Consider the following 22,660-nt stretch of genomic DNA (forward strand, 5'->3'; position numbering starts at 1 on the left):
GGGGGGGGGTTGCCAAAAGGTGCTGATCTTGGATCAGTCTTGTAATTATTCCCACAAATCCAAATAAAGAGAGGAAGTAAGGATCAGTCCACATCAATAATTAAGTACTGAATAGAGAGATGTTGGCCCTGTTGCTGCATCATGAGTCGTTGCCTCTGTAGTGGAGTGAGCAGGATCAACAGGGACCCCCCCCCCAAAAGAAAACTAGTGACCGAGAATATTCTTAACACCACTAGTTTCACTAGTAGAAGACAATCTCAATATTTGAAACGAGCTCCTATTGATATGCATCGCCGATGTCAATCAATATTTTATTCAAACGCATTAGAAAAGAAAAGTCACATTCAATCATCTTCCAGTATAAAGTGTCAAAGATGTCGAGGCCCATTATTCTGATGCACCAATATGTTTTGTCATTTTTCTAACATAATAGTCTCAGCGACTCTTCTGGTACACCCTGTTGAACTGACCATATGGAAATCAAGTTACATGGTTCATTAAAAAAAAAAGAGGACATGCTTTCACTTCTTTACATCATTTGTTGTCTAAAGTGGGCAACAAGCCAGCCACAAAATAATTGCCTCGACCTGCTTCATCCATTTTATGTTTAAACTTCCCATATTAATACATTTCCTATGAGGGAGGCAAAATGGGAGGTGGAACCGTACGGTTTTAGAGTCCTGGTTGACTTGGTGACACCTGTGGTAACAGAAGTGAGCTTTAATAATACATAATGTTCCTTCAGAATTACACACGACCAGCAAGTGCGCCTACAGTGTGAACTACAACAGGGGAGGAACAACTTGTGTTAAAGGTGAAGCGAACAACCAGCCAGCGGACTGGCTTCAGCACATCACGTTTTACCACAGGGATGCCATGTGTGGGTGCAGCTGGTTACGAGGAAAATAGTCCCTACGTGAAAGTGCTCACAGGTTTGTGGATCCGCCTGAGTGACTAAGAAAAAGACACTGATGTTGAGTTTGTCATACATTTTTTGGCATCGCATGATGAGTGCCATATAGTCCAATTAGAGGGAGGGCAGACAGTCTAGACAACACAACAGATAAGACGACAAATATCAAATTTTGGGGTGAATTGACCCTTTAAGTTAATGTTTCAGTTTTCAATCTTTGCAAAAAAAATCCCAAATGCCTCCACAGATCAAATGGTTTGATGTCGTGATTATCAATGAAGCTTTTCTAACCGTCAATGATCGAGTTAGAAAGCTCGCTAATTAGCATGTTGTAGGTCGACAGCTAACGTAGCTCACCAACTGTCCCACGACAAGTCACTTCATCACCAATCTTCAAACCAGCACCACCTGTTTCACAAGGATCTGCAGATTCAGTTTGCTGTGACACTTCCTGCTATAATCGAGAATATAAAAACTTGGAAGAAGTTACGATGAGGATCAAAACATATCTAATACCCTGTGGCCAAAGCAGAAGTCCAATGAGCATATATCTGACTTGTTTTACACTACGTCCAATTCCCTCCATCTTTTCAGATCCCATGCTCACATTAAGGCTACATTAATACAAAGTGACCTATGACAATACGCGTGATATACCCACTTTTGAGTTTAATTAAATTTGAACGTCCAATGAGATGTGACACTACAGGGAGAGATGTGAAAAGAGAAATCAAAGGCCGAATTGACTGAACAGCTTCAACAATGGAAATGTCCTATGAAAATACAGTTATGGTAGAAAACAGGGAGTACCAAGTGCTCACCACAAAGCCAATTATTACAACCAAAGGAAAAGTGGGCTACGTTTTAGAATAGAATCCATGGTGCAATCATTTTATCCCTATCGCACACAAAAAAAGATATGGGTTCAGTTTCCGTGTAGAAACCTGAAGAGGCAAGTCTAGAATTAAAAAGAAAAGAAAACTATCCCCATTGAAGATGATTTTCTGGCTAGTTATGGAACTAGGCTGGAGGTGTGTGGAGCCCTCGGATCATCGACACACGGCCGTGTCGGCTCAATCAGTCCTGCTCTGAGGTTTGCCTGTCTGCAGGCTGGCTCGTCGTCGTCGTAGCAGTAGTGGTTTCATCAGTAGCAGCCGGTGTGGGCTCCAGTTCAGGTGGTCTGGGAGCTTGGTGGATGCCCCCCGTCTCCAGCTCGTCACCCTGTGCCAAGCCCTCCTCATCTCCCCCCTCCTCGCCGTCGTCTTCCTCCCCGGCGGTGGGATCCCGTGGCTGGGCTTCAGGAGGCGCTGTGGTCCCTTTGTCTCCCTGCTCCTGGAGGATGCTGAGCTGGTTGTTGAGGTCGTTCCTCTCCTTCTGCAGGGCTCTGCACAGCCTCTCCAGCAGCTCCAGCTTCCCCTGCAGGGCCTTGAAGTGGCCGTCACGTAGAGTTTTCTAACAAACACAACACAATGTTTCACGAGTGCCAACATTTGTTTTTTTTCTCCCTGGAAATAGCAGTTTGGAAGAAAAAGTCAATGGAATTGAAGATAAGATTATTTTGTCAGAGCTTTCGATCGCATGTCTCAGTCTTGTGTGGCCATTGGAGACCGAAAGCCCTGGGAAAAGCTAGTAAGTGGACCTTGAGTGATCGTTTCATGTATTTGTTAAATCAAAGCAAACTGATCCTAAAACAAAAAAAGTAGAGTTAACTCAGGAATGACCTAAACGTAATCAGAAATCTCAAAGAATCTGATATTCTAGATTCCTTCTTATAATCAGCCTCAACAGTAGAATGAACAAGAGAAACCGCAAAGTGAATTTCTGAGACGACATGATTGCATGCAAAAATTCACTTGCGGTAGACGGAACTGACACAACAACATGTCTGTGCAAGGTGAAAATATTTCCGCTCATGGTGGTGCTACAAGAAAACCCAGAGGCTCTCCAAACCAGGAGAAGAGAACTCTGGAGATCATGGATGTCCATACTAGATTTCATAACGTCTCATTGGGAAGACATTTCAGTCTGGAGAAGGACTTTGACAGAATGATGGACATTGCTAGCACTAGAGACACACCGCCTACTGTGGCTAAAAACAAAAATCTACCACAAAGCAAATTCAAGTTTCTATATCCTGAAACAAATCATATTCAGATCCTTTATTTAAGTGTCAAAAGTCAAATCAGTAAACCACAGCCATGAGCACACTTCCCAAAATCATGAGCCATACTTATAATCATTTTTCTGAGCAAACTAAAGCAAAGAGAAGAGAGTCACCTCCTCGGCCATCTGCAGCAGAGCCTGGTTGTTACTCTCCCATTTGGTCCTCCACTGGGTCGTTTCCTTCTCCAGCTTCTTGATCTTCTTGGTCATCTGGGAGGTAAAATCAGACAGTTAACAGCTGGAAAACAGACACAAACATGGGTATACGGGAAGGGCGTCAGTCACCTTCTCCATCTCCTGTCTGAAAGTGGTGAAGACTTCGTTGCTTTTAGCCAGAGTGCTCTGAAACTCCTCAAACTTGTCCATGTACAGGGAGAGCTGAGGGGGACGAAACGAGAGCAGTGAGAAGTCGCTCTCAAACCTTTCAGCAGTTTATTTCCAGGAAACAACCACAGCGTTGATGTCTGATGCTCTGATCCTCCTAGAGACTGTGTGTGTGGACGTACCTGCTGCTTGAGTTGTGTTTCTTGCTCCTTCATCAGCTCACACTTGCGTCTGGACTCTGTGGCGTCCTTCAGCAGCTGAATCATCACAGTACAGTCAGTTCAGGATCCTGAATACTGTTTAATGGCAGTGACGGGTTTTTTAGACCCAGGCACAGGAGATGTACTCACAAAGTCTCTCTCTCTCTGCTGCTTCTCCTCCACTTCTCTCATCATCTCGGTGATTCTCTGCAGCTTGGCGTCCATCAGCTGCTGCTGGAGCTCCTTATGCTTGAACACCTTGTCTATGTGCTGCAGGAGGGGACACATCGGATTTACATTCGATACCTTTCATTCAAACCGCCGCTGTGTTTTAAAGAGACGAGCGTTTAATGCTTTAAACGCAGCTTTTGCAGCCATACCTCCTCTCTGAGCTCGTACTGTTCAATGAGCTTTTTCAGCTTCTCGGCCAGCTCCATGTTCTCTTGCCGCAGCTTGGTGTTGTGGGAGCTATGCTGTTCCATCTGCACCTCGATATCGCTCAAGGTCATCTGGAAGTGAAGCATGGCCTCCTTCCGCTGCTCCTCGTACTCCCTGGACCGTTGGGCGTTTTCCTCCTGAGGTGACAGGAGAGGGAATGAGACGAGGTCAAGGAGATCGAGAGAAGAGAGGACATCTGTGCTATTCATACAGCCGACATATAAGCAGAGAAGCAGCCTGTGTTTGACTGCACATGTGTTACACTTCAAAATGGACTATGGTCATCAGGTTAGCAGGAAACTACGACTGAACTACTACAGGTTCACCTTCCCAGACTCTACATCTATGTTGTGAAAGTACTTTTGCAGAAGTGTTTGTTTGCCTTCTCCCAGTGGAAGGTGGTGCTGCTGGCTGTAACAGCCTTAGGGGTACCTTCAGTGTCTTGTTGTGTCTCTGCAGCTCCCTGCAGAGGCTCTCCAGCTTGCTGCGGGCCAGGATGGCCTTGCTGTGCTCCCCCTGCAGGTGGATCTTCTCCTTCACTATCTGAGACTGTTTCTTCTGCAGGGCTTTCAGTCGCTTCTGCATGCAGCGGCTCTCCTCCAACTGAAAGCAGAGCACACATGGTTAAACGTGCGTTTTTTGTAACCTTAAAAATATGACATGCTTGTAATTGACTTATATCGACGACAGTGATTGTTTTAATTAAGTGCATTTGATTCATGTTGTGAAAATGGATTACAGCCCCTGAATTCATTTAAAGAATGCTTGACAGTTGTCTTCAAAGAATAGACACATAATTATGATTCATGTTAGAGCTGAAGTGAGAATATATGCTGGTTCTTAGTCTTAAATGATATTAATTCAAACATATTAAGGTTGTGGATTGTTGGTCAGACAAAAAGGCATCAACTACAACACAATAAAACTAGCATTCGGCCCATTTCTCCAACCCAGAAAACGGCCATCTCTGAGCACAACACCTGACCGAGCTACTCTGAGGTCCGGAACCAGGCTGGATTCATCCAGAAGGTTCAGCGCAGTCTGACCGTTCAAATGCAGATCTTCAGCTTACCAGGTCTGCGTATTTCTTGCACAAAGCAGCTAGTTTCTCCTCAGGAGTGGCGAGGGAGTTCAGGGCCTGCATCAGAAGAACAACCTCCTTCCCTGTGACATAAACCACAATAAGAATGAGAAAGCTGAACACACAGGGATGCTTTCATCCTACAGCACTCGTCGACATTTCATTCATTTCCGATTATTATAAAGCGGAACAAAATGTGAAAAAGTGAAGTGACTTAAGACTATCTGAATGCCCCGGAAGATGTCCTCAATATTAAAAAAAAAGTAGTGTTAAGCAAAATTGGAGCATTATTCTGAACAATACTTCCCTTAAAGTTTATGCATGTTTCTTGTTCTTTGTATCTACACTTCTGAATTTCTTTTGACTTGAATAAATGGGTGTACTACATGATCCTTGTACCTAATGTTTACATGTTTATCTGTGGCTGATTGATTATGTTTTTCAATAAGAATTGATAAAAGGACCTTATCTGGCCGTCTGGTATAACATGAGTCATCTACCCTATAGTCCTTTTCAGATATGTTATACAGAACATTGCAGGATGCATCCATTTGAGTATTTGTTATTAAGTTAAACATTTATTCTATTGAATATCAAGGGTCTGACTTAATAAGAATGATATAAACAAAACAAAAATATGACTTGGATGCCCAATAAGACGTGGAACCTACAGGTAAATTGCCATCACAATTTTATAATGAGGAGCATGTCTGTTTGGAAGATGCATTTACCAAAAGCGTTGTCCTCTGCAGTCTTGAGGTCTCCTCCGGGGTCAAGCTCTGCCTCCCCCAGGTCGCTGGGACTGTCCTCCCTGCCTGGAGTTTCACCCCTTTCCTCCTCAGCACAGCACAACCCCAGACCAAAGCCCGCGACCTCCTCCTGACAGCACACACACATTCAAATGACCACAAAGCATTAACATTAAGGCATACAAGTAAGAGAGCATCCACAAACGCCACACACAAAAACACAAGTTGATGGTGTTTACCTGACATGGGCTGTCCAGGTCGGGTGGAGAGTCACTACCTCCCACTATTCTTCTGGTCGCTACATCAATCTCACAAACTCCTGCCGTCTCCATTAGTCCCGATCACAAGCTAGAAATTCACAGTAAACCAGAAGTTTTAGAAAAGATAAATGAGATAACTGCATGACCAAAACATGTGTATCAGATAATCAGTATCAAAATAGTCAATATAGTGTTCCAGAAATTAAGTTTGAATAATACATCCATAAGGCTTATTATGCGAGAGCAAAGCACTGTACTAAACCTGTCTGTGCACTTTCAAGATTATCTAAAAGGGATGGGCGGAGAAAATGGAGAACTTTTGGGAGCTTTGGGAAAATGTTGGTTTGCCGTGAGGAGAAACAGATCTGAATTTCTCCACATCTGCTCATGACTGTATGATCATCCTTCTGCACCATCATGACAAAACGTTTGGGATCTTTTATACCCAGTACAGGTGTCTCCTCGTGGCAAACTGACATTCTCAAAGCTCCTCAAAGTTCTGCATTTTCTCAGCTTGAGAGCTTTTCACCAATCCTTGTGCAAGGGGCCGTGTGTGATGGCGTGACATTACTTTGCGTCGAGCATAAATCGCACTTTAAGCTTAAGTTATATTTTACACATCTGTGTGACACAAATTTTGTCATCAGAGGGTGTTTGCTTAGGCTGTGTGGACATCCATAAACCATAAAATTGTTGTGATTACATTTACATTTAGGGCACTGAGCAGACGCTGTTGTCCAAAGCGACTTACAAAAAGTACATTTGATAAAATAAAGAAACTACAACATATCATTGCCGATAAAGTAAGAGCAAAAATCCAAAAATAGAAACAAGTGTTAGGTCCTCATACAAGTAAAGTGGCAGCTGTTCAGCAAGGATACCTTAAGTACAACAGTGCTATGATCAAAGTGCTACAGGTAGGAACATAGAAGGGCATGTACATGTTGCTCTGAGAGTATAACTGAGGTTTTACTGACTATGTATCAATGACCACACTATTTTCTGATTCAGTATTTTAAATAAAACATCATTCATTTATTTTAAAGAGCTATAAATTGTCAGAGAGGGAAACATATGGAAACAAGGAGTTCATAGCAACACCTCTGTGTTGATGTGCTACAGGCTAACAGCAACAGACACAGTAGGTGTCAACAATACAGTGTCAAGATAAACCTATCAGAAAACGTGCATAGATTTTACAGTGACTGTGGATTTGCCATGTGACCCCATTGAGAAGCTGAGCCACGTTTATACCGTCTTGGCAACGCAATAAGACTTATTCAACACCAGACAGCAAAAAGTCAACCACGTGGGTACAAAAGCAAGCAGGAGCAGCCTGCTCACTCATGTCTGCACTCACACAGCATGCCACCACCAATACCACACACGCCAACTACATCCTGACCATCACCTTGCCTGGTTGGTCTCTTAGCCCTACACGGAACAACGATTACTTTCCCAGCCTGTCACATGCTAACAGTTCTGCTGTGCTAGTGTTGCCATTGAGCATGGTAACGCAAAGCATGTAACCTAGCTGCTATAACGCTAGCTGCGTTGCTAACCTGTGAGACGCATTGTTCAGCCAATATGAAGAAAACTTGTCTTTTCTTACACCTACGTCCCATCAACACATGTCTGGGCCGCGCATCGTCATACCTATAAACGCAGCATATTTTACGGGGTTTCTGTTGATCTACAATGACAAGTAACTTAACGTTAGCTAACATTAACCAACTTCAAAAAGTGAAAAATAAATAAATAAAATGGGCGCGCATCAATAGACGTATAACACTTGCGCCGAATTGACAGAAACATAATTCCACATGTGAATAAAGGCCTAAATTTGTCGTTTCAGTCGTGTGGTTTATCAACTTAACAAAATTATCATAAACCTTCGCGATTTCAAAGGGAGTCTGGTGTGACGTTCCGTCGACTCGGTACAGAACGGCGCGTACAGTTCCTGGTCATTTAAGCTAGCTAACGTTACTTAGCCATACGCACAGCGAGCATCACCGTGACTGGCCCCGCGGTTAACATTTGCGACACGCTCGCAGATCGTGACTGTTTATTTAACAGCAGTTAGCAGGGGATGTGTGAAGTACAATTTTCTTAAACGTAGGCTTTCAAGTTTGATATTGTAAGCAGGGCTAATGCTAACCTTGTGCTAACGGCTAGTTAGAGGCTAGCCCTGCTGGCTAACACGAGAAGTGAACTTTACTTCGGCAAATAGCAAATGTGTGATAGTGATTGCAAAAGCAACACACTGCGGCTAATAGCGACGGGTCATACACGGCTTTGAAGTGAGGATACGACACCGGTAAGTGAAATAGGGTGCTGAAACAGATAGAGCGGTTACCTGTGTTTTTACACTGGATGGAAGCAGGGCACGGTTATCAAACTAACGGGACTGTCCCGTATCAAGTCAAACGTCCGGTTAAATATTTTCAGTTGCCAAGCATGTCAAACAGGTGAGATTCTACCAGTACATATATTTTATTCCACCGCTTATAAAACGGCTGTACAACATGCGTGCATTTTCCTATTTAGCAGACAGCAACAGATATGTGATTTCCCACTGTTTCTACGCTCGTTTTAAATCACAGCTTTAGTCTTTAACCGGGTGTTAAGGTACGGATAATGAGTGAATTTCCCAGTTAACATACACAATCACTCAAACTGCACCAGCATGCACATTGTATGCAATTGTCACCAACTTCTGCACGTGTTAATAACGTTTAATTTTTCGGGGCTTTTAATTTGAAGGTAGCGCCCTCGTAATTCCGGTAGCGAAGTGACTAACTTGACTCAGCTAAAGTCAAAACCAAAAGCAAAAATCTCTTGAGCTCCTCTTTTTCCGGCACGTCAGAGAGGAGCAAAACAACAAGCACTTGATACCCATCCCATCAAACACGCCTTACTTACAGTATCACAGCAATTAATCCTGTCTTGGTTTAACTGCAACTACTTTCATGTTGGCTTCCCGAAAGAGAGTAAACTGTTTATTGGAAGTGAGTGGCATTCTCATGCTGGTTATTTCCTCCTCTGCAAATTGTTTTGAACCAAATGGACATAAACATTTAAATACAGCATTAAAAGTATGTAGAAAAATACGAATTTTAGTCAGAACGCAAAACCAAATATGTCAAACAGATAATAATAGTTGTATTATCCAGAAATTAAAATATCCAAAAGTTTGATAAGTCACTAGGCGACTTGCAGTGTGTGCCAAATGGTGGATTTGATGTGAAGTACAAGGATCCAACAGATTTCCTTCAATGCTTGTCGTCAATGTTTGCTTCCACAAAAACTAAATCCTAAGGGCTAATGCAGCATGAATTTCGGAGATGTTTTTGAGGCTGAGGGCCTGCTGTACAGATTTTGATACAGCTGGATAATGGGTGCTTGTGCGCAGTACAGTTAAGAAATGAACTATTACCAGTTTAAATTGAGATGTTTACCAACGGATTCCACAAGCAGACGCCCAAGGTTTTCCCAATCCTGGGATTACTGGGAGTACAAAGCCACTGGCTCCTTTTTCTCACCTGTTCAGGTAACAGAGGTGCAACACAGCTGACAAAAAGCTGACACGTTCCACTTGAGTCTGAGCCAAAAAAAAAAATCTAATGAGATTCACTGCAGCTGTCTGTGAAGGGAAGTGTTTGTAACATTATGCAGACATTATAAATAATGCCATGATCACTCTAAATACATCTGTGGGTTGAATTTCATTATCTGGGCAACACAAATATACTTTGTTAAGCATAGTGACTATTAAATTAGGCAAGGCACTTAACCTGCATGTCTTTGTACTTTGACAGGAGAACACGAAGAGGGTCCTTGGTTTGTCATCAGGGGGCGCCAGTGTTGTTTTAATCCTCTCACCTTTGTCTAACGCTTGTCATAGTTGATGGAATCTCATTAGACTTACCTGCTGTGTTGTTTTTAGTTTAGAACGCATCTAGACTGATCCAACCGACGCCTCCAAGTGTAATAACTGAGGATAACTGAGATGTTTAGGCTTGTTGACTATATACATCTTTTCAGTTTCAGAGCTGTTTAATTATTTACAGATTCTAACAGTGGGCCCCTTGGTACAGACATGTTTAAGGCTCCTAAATACCAGAGTTGCCCCTAAAATACTTTAGCATGCTATACTAAATGCCATGGGAAATCATCAAAGGAAGCCTGGTTGCAGTGAAAATACAAAAACAAGCATCATATTCAGAACATTTGCTAATCAGGATGAATGGGACAAGCTTTATTTTGACTGTGAAATGGTAAACATATAGATTATCAATTAGTCAGTTGACAGAAAATAACTGTTGCATAAGTCGCGTTTCAAGCAAAAATGAAAAATATGACCCAATTCTAGCTTCTCAAATGTGAGAATGTTCTGCTTTCCTCTGATTTCTATTGTAAAATGACGATTATTGGATTTGGTCTCATTGAGATTAAGATCACTTTTATCAGAGAGACCTGAGAACAAGAAGCATTCACAAGAAAAAATAAGCAAAACAGAAACAACAAGGAAAACTGTTGAGATGATAAAAAGCTTTACGATCTAAGTGAAGTACGACTTGTTGTCATTTGAGGGCAGTTTGCAGTTCATTCCATTTAAAATGTGCCTTAAAGCAGTTCTGCCAACAATAGTGTGCACATGAGAGATATCTGGTTAGATTTACAAGATGCAAAGGAGGTTTGGAAGCTGCAACAGTTGAGCTTTAACCGAATCTCATGAGATGACTATTTCTTCCAACGTCTGATACAGAAAAAGATGATGAGAACAACATGTGTCATTTCTGTTAAGTGCTGATGGGGCAACATGACTATACAGAAAAGCTGCACAGTCAAGGATGGACATGAAGGTTGTCTGCTCAGTGGTTTTACAGTCGGAAGAAGACAGACATCCTTTCATTCTGTAAAAGACATCTAGTTTGATTTTGGAGTCAAATGTAATGACAATCTGCCGTCAAGCCAAACTCCTGAATATTCATGAGACGCAGGAAGAGTAATGTGTTCATGGCAGGAAAGTCAGAGTCACTGGTGGTGGTGAGAATACCGTGTACTCGCTCATCTCTGCATATAAAACCAGTTTGTGATGAAGGAGTGATGACTAGTAACCATTACATTTAGATAGAGGATGAGCCAAGGCCTGGCCTGGAGTGCAGCCTGGGGCAAATCACATTTTATCATCAGCAAAAAAGTGACCGTGAAGCATTAAAAGCACCAATCATTTTATTCTGAATAATATAAGAAGCTACGGATGGAGCCTCATGGTCGCACGTTTCCGATGGTGAGGTGTTTGACTGAGTAGGCCTGACATCGGCATCAACAGTTCTCTGTAAGGTGAGAATTGAACCAATGCTGCGTGAACGAGTCCTAAAACCCTCTCTTCTGCCTCCCTCGTCTTAAGCCAGTGCATTTTTGGTTTGATGCCTGAAATAAGTTCTGTGGTTTACAAAAACTTCAGATGTTTTAACGTTTTGGTCCACAGTTTAAAATGCGTCTGTAAATATCCCTCGCTTGAATTTGAAGCTTTTACGTGTCTTTAAAAAGGTGGTTGCTTACAAGTGGCTAAACGAAGATACCAACCGTCACCACGCCAAACACAAGTCTGCCTTTAGCTTCACGGTGGTGACGTAAAGACTTGCAACCATAGTTTGTTTATAGCCTTTTTACTTCATACATTTTTTTGTTTGTCAAAGAGATGATTTGCTGCAATAATTCAAAATCCTAAGGAAAAATGGCATTGGCTGTTGGTCAAGGAAACCAACACAATGCTAACTTCCTGGTTGGCCAACAAACAAACAAAAACCCACATTGATTATTCATTGAAAAGATTAGCTCACCACCTTCTGCAGCTCTGTGTAGATTGATGGATGGAGGGATGTCATATTATTGGTTGAAATTGATTGGTTATAGCTGATGTAAGCATGTGTCATTATTTATTTTTTTGAGGAAGTAAAATATATTGGATTTTGATAGATAAATAAAAAGATATTGATCTTTGTAATTTCCCCTGCCATATATTGTTAAATAGGAGCACACTGTGACCGAGGATGTGCGGCTTCATCCAGACTGTAGTTTGCTGAGTTGGATTAGATGATCGACTGGATCATGCTTTTGAGAGGTCAATAAAAGAGGTCAGCACGAAACAGTTGTCCAGACAATGTTATGAAAAGTGAACCTGCAGCGTAACATTGTAACTGAACCAGGCTTGCTGGAGCTGCAGCGGCGTATGTTAAGTGCGTCATAGTTCTAAGGAAGAAAGTTGAACTATTGCAGGGTGGTTGCAGCTTCGCTCTGTTGCCGTAGGTGAAGAAGCGATACGTGAGATCGCATTCCCCCAGCGCGTCTCCCGGTGCTGTAGTAATTTCAACTGGGAAGGTCTTCACTTTGCCAGCCAATCAGCACACGGCTGTGTGTTTGGAAACAGAACCCGATTGGCTCAGAGCGGGCGCTCGCTGTCATATCGATACGCGATTGGTCGGACGCGCTCGAGACCCGCCCTTTTTCTCTCCTCCGTGAGGACGACGTTTTCCATCCAGACCAGAAGGGGAAAAAACGACAGAAAGAGAGCAACCACCGGACCGAGGTTTGGCTGGGAAAAGGGGGAAACCCTCAGCTGCTATACCGGGATAAAAATACACATCGCAGGCGGAGATACGAGCAGTCTTCACCGGCGCTTCCTTTACGGTATGTTCCCCTCTGCTTTTGTTGTCATAGTCGCTGATAGTTTGACTGAGTCCGCTGCTTTGAGACACGCTGGTGTCAAATGACACGAAAATCATCCCGTTCTTCTCTTGTGCGTCGGCTTTTCGGGGGTTTAAATCACCAAAGAACAGCCCCATTGTGCGCCGTGAACGGCCAGTTAGGCTACACTGTTGCTTTATCCACGTTGTGTCTCCCGGTATGTCACATGCATTGTTGCTATAAGGAAAAGGGGAAAGGGCACTTCTGACCGTGAAGCCACTGTGAAGTTCACACAGTGTGGGCTTTCCTCGTTGCTCATTTACTTTTTCATGTCTTTAACGCGTCTTCGTCGATGTGCAACTACCTGCAATGTCAGGAGGATGGCTGAGCTACAGAGTAGCCCGGAGCAGAGGCTCCTAAAAGTGGGGAACCCCTGTGGTCGGCTACCTGAGGGCAGGTTGGCTCCACCACACATTATGCATATATGAATGGTTATAGATGGGACTATTTGGGGTTTTATCGTTATAAAACCTATAGTTCGCTATTATGGTAGATAAGTATGACATATACCCTGATTAATTACTATTTTCTATTTATTTACTTACTTATTTATGAGGGGGAATTTTATGATTCATAATAACCTCATCTTTAAACAGATGTCTCCTTTTCTGTGATTCAATACAAATATTTTTGTTGTCATTTTCATAATACAATAAAACGGATTCCAGAATTATTTAATGCCACTTTAAGGGTTTCAAGTATATTTTGATGATTATCGAGGTACTGTCATGCATTGCAATTATTTTAGCCAGCTAATTTGTTACATTTTCATGTCGTCTCAATGCCTAGTTTATAGACAGAAGGAGAAAAAAAAACTTTTCTGGAACGAACCTAATTTTGCACACGCTCTCGTACCTAACAACTGCAGCCACAATGGCATCCACGAAGGATGCATTTACCCGTATAGCTGCAGTAAATGCAAAACACAAGAAGGCGAAATGACTGAACCGTGGTATCTGAGATATGACCTGAGAATAGATTCAAGCTTTGTGAAGAGCAGCTCACTGGAAAACTGAGTTAACCATGTGTTTTTATGTCATTTTGGTGGCTGTGGTCGTCTGGGATCAGCTTCATGTGAGTTGTGTCGTCGTGGTAGAGCTGCGTTTGTCCCAGTTTGTGCCTCTCATGTATATTCAAGTCGCAGAGCGAAGCGTCTTGTAAGATCTCCAAGGACTGATGGAGAAGGTCATCTAACAGCAGTCACAGTTGTTTGGAAGGCTTTTTAAAGATTTTGGAGCAGGGTCCAATAAGGTTGGAAATCACCACATGCCCCATGATGCAATATTATTATAGAGATTTTCAACATTTTGTATATTTTTGCAGAAGATATACTGTATATGGCAAAATATTACCTATTTTTCACCTGCAAATTTTTCAGTTTGTCACATCTGTTTTATCTGATATGATGAAGTTTTCATTCAGTATTCATTCAGTTCGTCTCACTCTTTGTTTTGACCAATTTCTCACCAATCCCACTGACTTTACCCACGACCACACCAGAAAAATCCAGTTGACTTCCTTTTTCAATATTATACTATATAATAAAAGATCGATACTTGGCGTGCGTGTATCGATACGATATAAAATATTGCGATACTATGCTGTATCGATTCTTTTCCCCTACCCCATGTGTCCAAAATGTGCCTACTTTGTTTGAAGTGTACCTTAAACTATTTATAAACAGTTATATTTGTCCATATTCATGATACCTATACTATGTTCTTTGATACACAACATATATATTGTTGTCTTGTGTTGCTCAAAAGGAGTTGTTTTACTGCCATTTACCATATTTTTCAAGGATAATCAGGGAAAAAAACTGAGGCTTAGCTCTGTGACTGGAATGTAATGGTAATAGGAGGCACAAACTGGGAGCATACTGGGTGTCAAACCTCAATACTTTTGAGGAAAGAATGTGTAAAACATTGTAGGAGCAGCTTCTCATATTTCCTTTGGAGCTGACCATTGCCCTCCCAGGTCAAGGTGATTAACGCTATCAGTGGCAGATTATAGCAGCTGTAGGTGATCAACCTTAAGTCCATTAAGGCTAAAGTAAACTTCTGGCTGTTGTGTAGTTAATGTTCTCTCTGCTAGCCAGTGTCTGCACCCAGCCAAAGATCATTTGTGAGAAGGGTGAAACATCACTCCTTAAAACTACAAGTGGACTGTGATTTGTGTTGTTCAACAAGACCAACAGATGTGTGGCGATTCTGCTCTAACTGATCAAGAGTCTCCCAGTTAAACACATATTCAGTGCATATCAATATTATAAATTAACTCTACAGTTGTGTATAGGGATCTTTAGTAGTGGGAGCGAGTTGCTTGTGAAAAATCAGGTGTAAAAATAAGTGCATTTGTTATTTCACTGTGCCAGACACGTTTAATTTAACAGGTTGTGTAGTTAGGGGACCAGTAAAAACGGTGGTCTAATTGAATTCCCAGGTAGTAAATGTGGACTGCACATCTTTTTAAGGTTTAATCATAACTTGACTCACGAGAGGGGCCCCCTCTTAAGTTGTTTAGTCCACTAATGGGCCATTTTGGTCATCGTCAACTTTCTTTCTTTAGTCCATTCATTTTTTTATGCTTTTATCATGCCGTATGACTTATTTCCAATAAATTCAGTTATGAGCATATCTGTCGTTCATATTGGTCCTGAAATTCAGGCATTAAACATTTTTGAAATGATACCCAGCCCTTTGTGGAGGCAAGTAAAGAAGCATCCAAAGTGTTCAGCATTACAATGAAAGTAAAGCTGAACTTATTGTCTGATTAATTCATGATTAAAGTTATTTATCAAGTCAAAAAAACAAACATTTCCTCTGTACAGCTTATCATCTGTGAGCTTTTGCTTCTTGCTTTCATATTGTGAATTTAATACTTTATCTTTGGTCTGTTGGTTGGACTAAACAAGCCATACTTTGGGCTTAAAGGGGCAGTTCACCCCAAAGTCACAAATATGCATTTTTCTCTTACCTGTAGAGCCATTTATCAATCTAGGTAGTTTTGGTGTGAGTTGTCTTGTTTTGGAGATATCAACTATTTCCTTTCAACCATAAAGTTCCCATGTGAAGCTGCTCACAAAAAACAACAACAACGGTCTGCAGATCATCATGAGTAACTGGGTCATTACTTCTGGAAGCAGGAGACATTCTTCTTTTCCTTTTCAAACGTAACTTTTTGGTGCTTTGAGCACCACAAGCCTCATGTAGTCCAGTTATATTGGAGGGTGGATATCTTTAATCTATAGTGACAATAATCAATAGGTGCAGCCCTACCTTGGGTATACATTCCAAAGCAAATCATAGGCCTTGCAATGTTTGGGCTGACTTGTATACTCGAGGAAGTCCCACTCTTTGATTTTGTCGGACCCATAAATAAATGCAATAATGAGCCTCCCACATAAGAGCATTTCATCCCAAAGACTCCCATCTGAACAGATTAGATGTTTGTGTACTGTTTTCAGCTCAGGAGGAGAAGCATTTGTTTTTGATTTTTTACGGTGAAATATTCTGGGTGGTCCAGAGTCTGGTGAATTAGCATGGATTATTGTTGTTGCTCTCTTGTTGTTAGCCAAACTGCTGCTAGTTTCGGTTCAAATACCGATTCCATCGTCTCAGCACACCGACCGTCTCTGCTGTAGACCCTATGTACATATTTGCAGCGACCAAGAGAAAGGCCGGCGCTTCAGCTGGAGTTAACCTGCTTCCTGGGTGATCGGATCGTCAGCAGACTGAGCATTGACCATCCACATCCTCTCCATTTTTGAAGTGGTTTAAATCTGTTTAAAGAGCCAGTGAATCATCTCCAAACCACATGGAATGGAAAATAAGCTTGGCATCCAGGAGAAGGAAACAAACGGAAATGTAACCGGAGGCAGGTGAAATGGACTTTAAATCAGAATATTTGATGGGATGATGTTGGGGATCTTGGGCTTGTGAGGGGCATCGCTGCATTCCCCTTAATGCATCTTGCCATAAAGTGTCCTTCATGTGTTCACACAGCAGACGGCACCATCTGTTTTGCTGCTTGTGGCTGCCTGCTTGTCGGTGTGGCGGCGCTACCAGTCTGCTCTCTGCTCTCTCCATCGGAGCCCTCTCACTCTCTCTGGCCCTCCATGTAACTCTGTTCAGGCCTCCTTGGCCCTGGATGCTGAAAACCGTATTCATTAGTCTCATCAAACATGCAAATACACACACCGACATGTGGACGATACACACACACACACACACACACCTCGGCAAGCATGCAAGGGCAACTTCTGTGCGTGGTTGTCATGGAAACAAAGCGTTCCGAAAGCCAAAGACAGAATAAGCGCCATGTGCTCCTGGTTCAGACATCACGTCTGGTCTGTGTGTACAGTAATGAGTTTGGATAAAAATGAGGTCTTCTTCTTCAGGATAGAGTTGATGTGTAAATGAGTCTTCACTAATTGATGTTTTTGAGAGTAATGAGCCGATGCATTGAAGAAGAAATGTGGCAAAAATATTGGTTATTTTGGTTTTGGGGAATTAAGATGCCTTTTTGAGGATGTTGTTATTCCTCAGTGTCGGTTACAACCGTGGTCATGGGAAATATGTTTTTGGGTTGAGCATCCGTCTGTCTGTCCATCTGTAGTCCAGTCATCTCCTGATCTATCAATATCTCCTCATCTACCTGGACTCAACTTTGAACTGATTTGATTTTGCTGGTCAAAGGTCACTTTGATTTTGAAAAAAATACAACCTTTTAAGTCTTTTTCAAGGGAGTTGAAAGAAGTTGTTTGAATAAACATTCTAAATATTAAAAAAGGTTTATTTAAGTAATGACTGCCTTTTCAATATGAAATTATTATCTCAATTTCAATATCCCAATCCACATCATGTCTATAAGCATTCAGTTCTCAGTCCAAAAGTCAACATTTATTGAAAAAAGATGTAATAATTTCTAAAATTCACATGTTTCTACTTCAAATCATATTTCTTGACATTTAGCTACCAAAAACAACATTTTCACTGAGGTAAAAAGGTTTCAGCAGCAAGGACCATACCATCATTATTTCTTTTTTTTTTATATGAATAGAGAAATAATCATTTAAGGGTGATTACACCATAAAATGTAACTACCGACAAAGCTTTAAATATAAAAAAAATTATATATGATGCAAAATTAACTCCTGTTTATGGAGTGCAGAGCAACGTTTTGGTGAGCAGGCATGTGGAGAACAGAGATGTCAGATCGGTGGAAACGAGACGGCAAACTGCTTTATAATTAAGGATTCAAAATTCACTCGTCTCCCGTGCTGATTAACTGGGATCAGTGGGTGGACATGCTTCACCAGAAACATCTCTTTATGCACAGCAGGGTGCAGATCCTAGAGATTATTTTAATAAGGCCTTAGTTCTGAGTGCGGTGGTAAAATCACCTTTTTGTCAGCGGAGGAAAAAACAACCAAGACACTTAATAATTCCTTGTAATCATGAGAATTTCACAAAAATGTCTCATAGGATTGGGGGAGGCATACAACCCCATAACAAGATTATGTCGTTTTCTGTAATGTCTTTATTAGAAGAGAAAACACAAGTAAAATACTCAGAAACACCAATAGTGATACGTTTCAGTCGCTTCTTCCACACACATTCAGTTTACGATATTATATGTAATAAAATAAATGTACCAAATTCCTCACATTATCTTTTATGTTAAAAAAGCAAATTATATTATTTATAAATAATATCATTATTCAACTGCTCTTCTTCTTCAGCAATATAGTTTTATAGAAAGTACATATAGGTCTGGGTGCTGAATATCAATACTTTGTGAATACTGACCAGGCTGTGACCGTTAAAGTTGGCCTTGTCTACTTTATTTATTTTACAGTCAGATTTAGCAAAATATGGTTTGCTCTGTTCTTTCCAGTTTGCGTCCTGTGTCAGTCCAGCAGACCTTTTGTTTGTCTGTCTTCCTGTGTGGGATATCAACATCCTGTCATTTGTCGCTCCGCCCGCTGAAGCTCAGGCCAAACCAGAGCAGCCAAGCCTTTCTACTGCCTCCATCTCTCTGTCCCATCACGTCTCTCTGCTCAAACTCTTTCCTTATATCTGCATCAGAAAGGCCTGGATTTCACTTTCTACAGGACCAAAGTTGACTCTTGAGGAACTGTGGTAAGAATGCTGTCCTATTTGTTCTTGTGCAGTTAGGAGTGGTTGGTAAGTAGCCGACAGTGTACCTTCAGTCACCCCGGCTACTTAGACACATTCCAATCCCCTCACACTGTTTACTTTCCTCTCAGCATCTCCCCTTCTACCTAGCTCTTTGTTTCTCTCAGCTCACACACTCTGGCCTTTCTCTCTCTAACTTCTCAATCTCGTTCTCTCCATCTTGGTGGTGTCAGGTCTCCTGAAAGTCTTGGATGTCAAGTAGAAACTCAGGCAAACTCACAGGCTAATTGTAACGCCCGCGCTCAATTAGTCGTCTTCCAGCATTTAAACAGAAGGATGCACTTTTACCCTTTTTACGGTTGAAGTAATCAAAAACATGCTGTGCATGTTGCTAATCAAAGTGGTGTTTTTGTTGCAGCCATCCAGACCGTTCAGCGCGTTTTAAACGTTGAATTGAAACTGTCACCAGCATCAAAATGTCTGGTTTCTATATTCCAACAGCCGACCGCGAAGGATCTCGACTGTTCCAGAGCAACAGGTGTTTCAGTTTAAAGGGTGACCATGGTAACTGGTAACCTTCAGGCAAATGCGTCCGTGATTGCTCGTTGTAACTTAGGGAAATGGTTGCCGTCGATCAGAAACACAGAGGAGTATGTATTTAATCTAGATGTAAGGCTTTTTCGAGGACACTTACATATTCTGTTTTGCGTTCGACACAGAGTCACCAGTTAACATGGTCACTCATTAAACGGAAACACCGTTTAATGGCTGCAAGCTATGAAATATGTTGAGTAATGTTACCACTGGACTGAAAACAGCCCATATTAATACTTCTATTTCATGATGAAGACCAGAGATAAAGTATGAAGCATCTAGTTGCTCGCTGTTGTAATGTTAAGGGATGTTACAATATGAGATTTTGATATCACGATTGTCGTCAGGGTAAATGTTGCAGTTTCATTGTTTTCATCATTATTAGTTTGAATATTTCTGATAACTTTATCATCATCATCATCATCATCATTTGTTTTACCTTGACTTGGGCATAAAGGGCTGGATGCTTGTTTCAAACATGTTGAAACATATTTGCAGTGTTCAACCCCTTGCAGTCACTTTTCGATGCAGCACATTTTGTAAATTGGATATCCACTCTGCTCATTGTGCAGATACCCAAAATGCTCCCACACTGCCGATTTAAGGCACTTATTTTGGCGGATATAAGGCTGGAACATCGGTTCCCTCTGACATAACGGCGCACTCGCATGTATAACGTGACTTCCGAGAGGAGATTTCCCTGCAAAAACAATGTGACCCACGAGATTCATTCTCACAGGGCGACAATGCGTCAACAAAGCTTGCTTTATAGGGATGGAAACATGACATAACATAAATGGAAGCCCAGAGTGCAAGAACAGTATATGTTTTATTTTCTGTAATTTATCTGCATCAGAGAAGCCCAGACTTCTGCTACGTAGTCCAGCAAATCCCAACTAAATATCAGATGTTGGGCTGGGTTTGGTTTTAGTCAGAAGACACATGCGAAAAATCCATTTGAGTTCTGATTTTAATCTTAAAAGAACCTTGACTCAGAACTCGAATAACATTTTCACACGTGGGGCTCTTGTTAATACATCCCTCTCTTTCTCTATCCAACTGTGCCAGTTGTAATGGCTGGTGCCCGTGACTTACTATTGATTGACTGTCAAGTCACACACTCGGCAGTGTAGCTATTGTTAATTATCCAGTGTAAACCCTCATCATGCAGCCCCCATTGGTTTGACTGGTTGCATTAAAGGTTATCAAACTAAAAACAGAAGTGGTCAAGAGGGCTGCAGTGCGGGTATGGACGGTGTTTTATTCTTGGAGGGAGTGTGTGACCATCTGAGTGGAAGAGTGTGTCTATGTTTAGCTGTTTGTTTAGGACTTGGTAATTATGGCTGGCAGCAGAGTTTGAGTTAGAACCAGCAGAGGAATGCCTTTGGTCGGCTCCTGTCACCGAAACCTTTTGCAAATGAATTAACCTCTCTCTCTGTCTCTCTCTCTGTCTCTCTCTCTCTGTACCTAATCTTGTCATTACAAGTACATTCTTTGTGTAGGCGTGTGCATTTTTGATTGATTACTTGCATGTGTGTCATTTTATGAAAATGACTGACATCGGCCGATAACTAGGAAGAAGCCGTAACTTGTGCCCGCAAACACACTCGCACACGCAATACGCACTCATGCATGTAAACACGCACGCGGCCTTCCTGTTTGAGTGGAACCGCCGGATGACATCATTGGCTGCTTCTGGTGGCCTCTTGGTGATCTGTCTTCCAGATGTGGAGAATAGGAGCAGCAGATGGCTGTCCTGGGTGGAGTCACTCCCAGTTGGGGGTAACCACCACCATCCTGTTTGTTGGGCCTAGTTTTGATTTCTGTCACAACTACGTGTTCGATACGGACATGGATGACAATGTTGTGACGACAATCTTGCAAAATATCACAAGTTTTGTCAGTAAGGTTGCAAATGATCTCATTAATGGTCTGTAAAACACACAAAAAAAGTTCTTGAGCTCAAGGTGACGTCATTGAATGTATTGCAGCAGGGCTTCAGACTGCTAGTTAGTGGTGGCACTGGTGCACATGGTTTGGTCACACCCTTTTTTGGTACAGCAGGGTATTAATGAGCTTGCCACATTGAATACAAAACCCACTCAGCATAGCTTTCCCCTCCTACCACAATCATTATGGTGGAAAGTGGTACGTTTTCTTCTTGACTGGGTCAATCGGTCTCTCTGCCTGCGCTTTCATCTTCATTGGCATCTCAGTCTGACACTCTGGTTGTCTCTCCATCCCCACCAACCTCCTCCTCTTCTTTCCTCATTTTTTTCTTTTTTAAACAATCCGTTATAGACAGCTTCCTTTTTGAAACATGTAAACGGATTGTTTCATAAATTTCTACGCTGCTACTGACGCCTATCACACACTGTGCTGGCACCAATGACAAAAATACTCGTACACTCTGTTGAATGCGGCCATATGAATCTTTAACTTGCATTCCACAATATTGGAACAAAACTGACATTGCAATATTTCTTTTCTCTTGAAAAAAGACAGTTCAAAACCCCAAAATAAAGACAAGCCCCAAAACACTCCAAATTTAGGGACTGTATATAAAATAAATATAATTGCTGATTTTTAATTAGTTGAAAAAAAGTGAAAATGTTGTGCTTGTTAACTTTCTATCAGCCCAAAGAGTCGGCTGGCCTGTCGGTCTCTGAGGTTTGTGTTGATCTCGACAGGAACATTAACAGCCTCTGTTGTGTTTGTTGTGATAAACATTTTTATTTGTATTTGTATTTGCTGACACCTCAGTCACCTAATTAATGAATCAACTATCGACGCAGCAGCCCTTCAACAAGCCTCTATATTCAAGGTCTTTTTTGGAGTTGCCCAATTTGAATAAGCTTGTAAACCTTTGCCTGTGGTTAGTGGGTAAAGTCTTTAACATTCACTTGCTGGACCATTGCAGTCCTCACTGTTCATTTTATTCAGATTACAGATATAGAAATGGTCAGGAATGCTCACCCAGCATTTTAGATGGATATATTTCTAGACCATTTATTGGAGTCCATTCCTCTCAGTAGCCAGACTTTA

The 22,660-nt window shown here is 41.7% G+C and overlaps 3 protein-coding genes across 3 annotated transcripts in view; 1 reads left to right on the top strand and 2 right to left on the bottom strand.

The window, feature by feature from the left end:
* The window catches only part of LOC311013489 (E3 ubiquitin-protein ligase RNF182), a 315,914-nt gene that overhangs the window by 101,849 nt on the left and 191,405 nt on the right, over positions 1 to 22,660 (bottom strand). The gene's annotated exons all lie outside the window — the stretch shown is intronic.
* On the bottom strand, positions 264 to 8,524 carry txlng (taxilin gamma). Its single transcript, XM_084004614.1, has 11 exons — positions 8,485 to 8,524; positions 6,108 to 6,216; positions 5,851 to 5,998; positions 5,111 to 5,202; positions 4,471 to 4,641; positions 3,981 to 4,175; positions 3,751 to 3,870; positions 3,583 to 3,657; positions 3,362 to 3,454; positions 3,191 to 3,286; positions 264 to 2,365 (listed from the first exon to the last, which is right to left on the bottom strand). The coding sequence occupies exons 2-11, from the start codon at positions 6,198 to 6,200 to the stop codon at positions 1,991 to 1,993; spliced, it is 1,458 nt and encodes a 485-aa protein (XP_083860740.1). The 5' UTR covers positions 6,201 to 6,216; positions 8,485 to 8,524; the 3' UTR covers positions 264 to 1,990.
* Positions 12,687 to 22,660, top strand: part of ccdc102a (coiled-coil domain containing 102A) — a 72,284-nt gene continuing 62,310 nt past the window's right edge. Inside the window, exon 1 of the mRNA XM_084018148.1 lies at positions 12,687 to 12,824. The gene's annotated coding sequence lies outside the window, so the exon portion shown is untranslated. The remainder of the gene's footprint in view (positions 12,825 to 22,660) is intronic.

Source organism: Eutrigla gurnardus (assembly GCF_963514095.1).
Source record: "Eutrigla gurnardus genome assembly, chromosome: 1".
NCBI classification, from domain to species: Eukaryota; Metazoa; Chordata; class Actinopteri; order Perciformes; family Triglidae; genus Eutrigla; species Eutrigla gurnardus.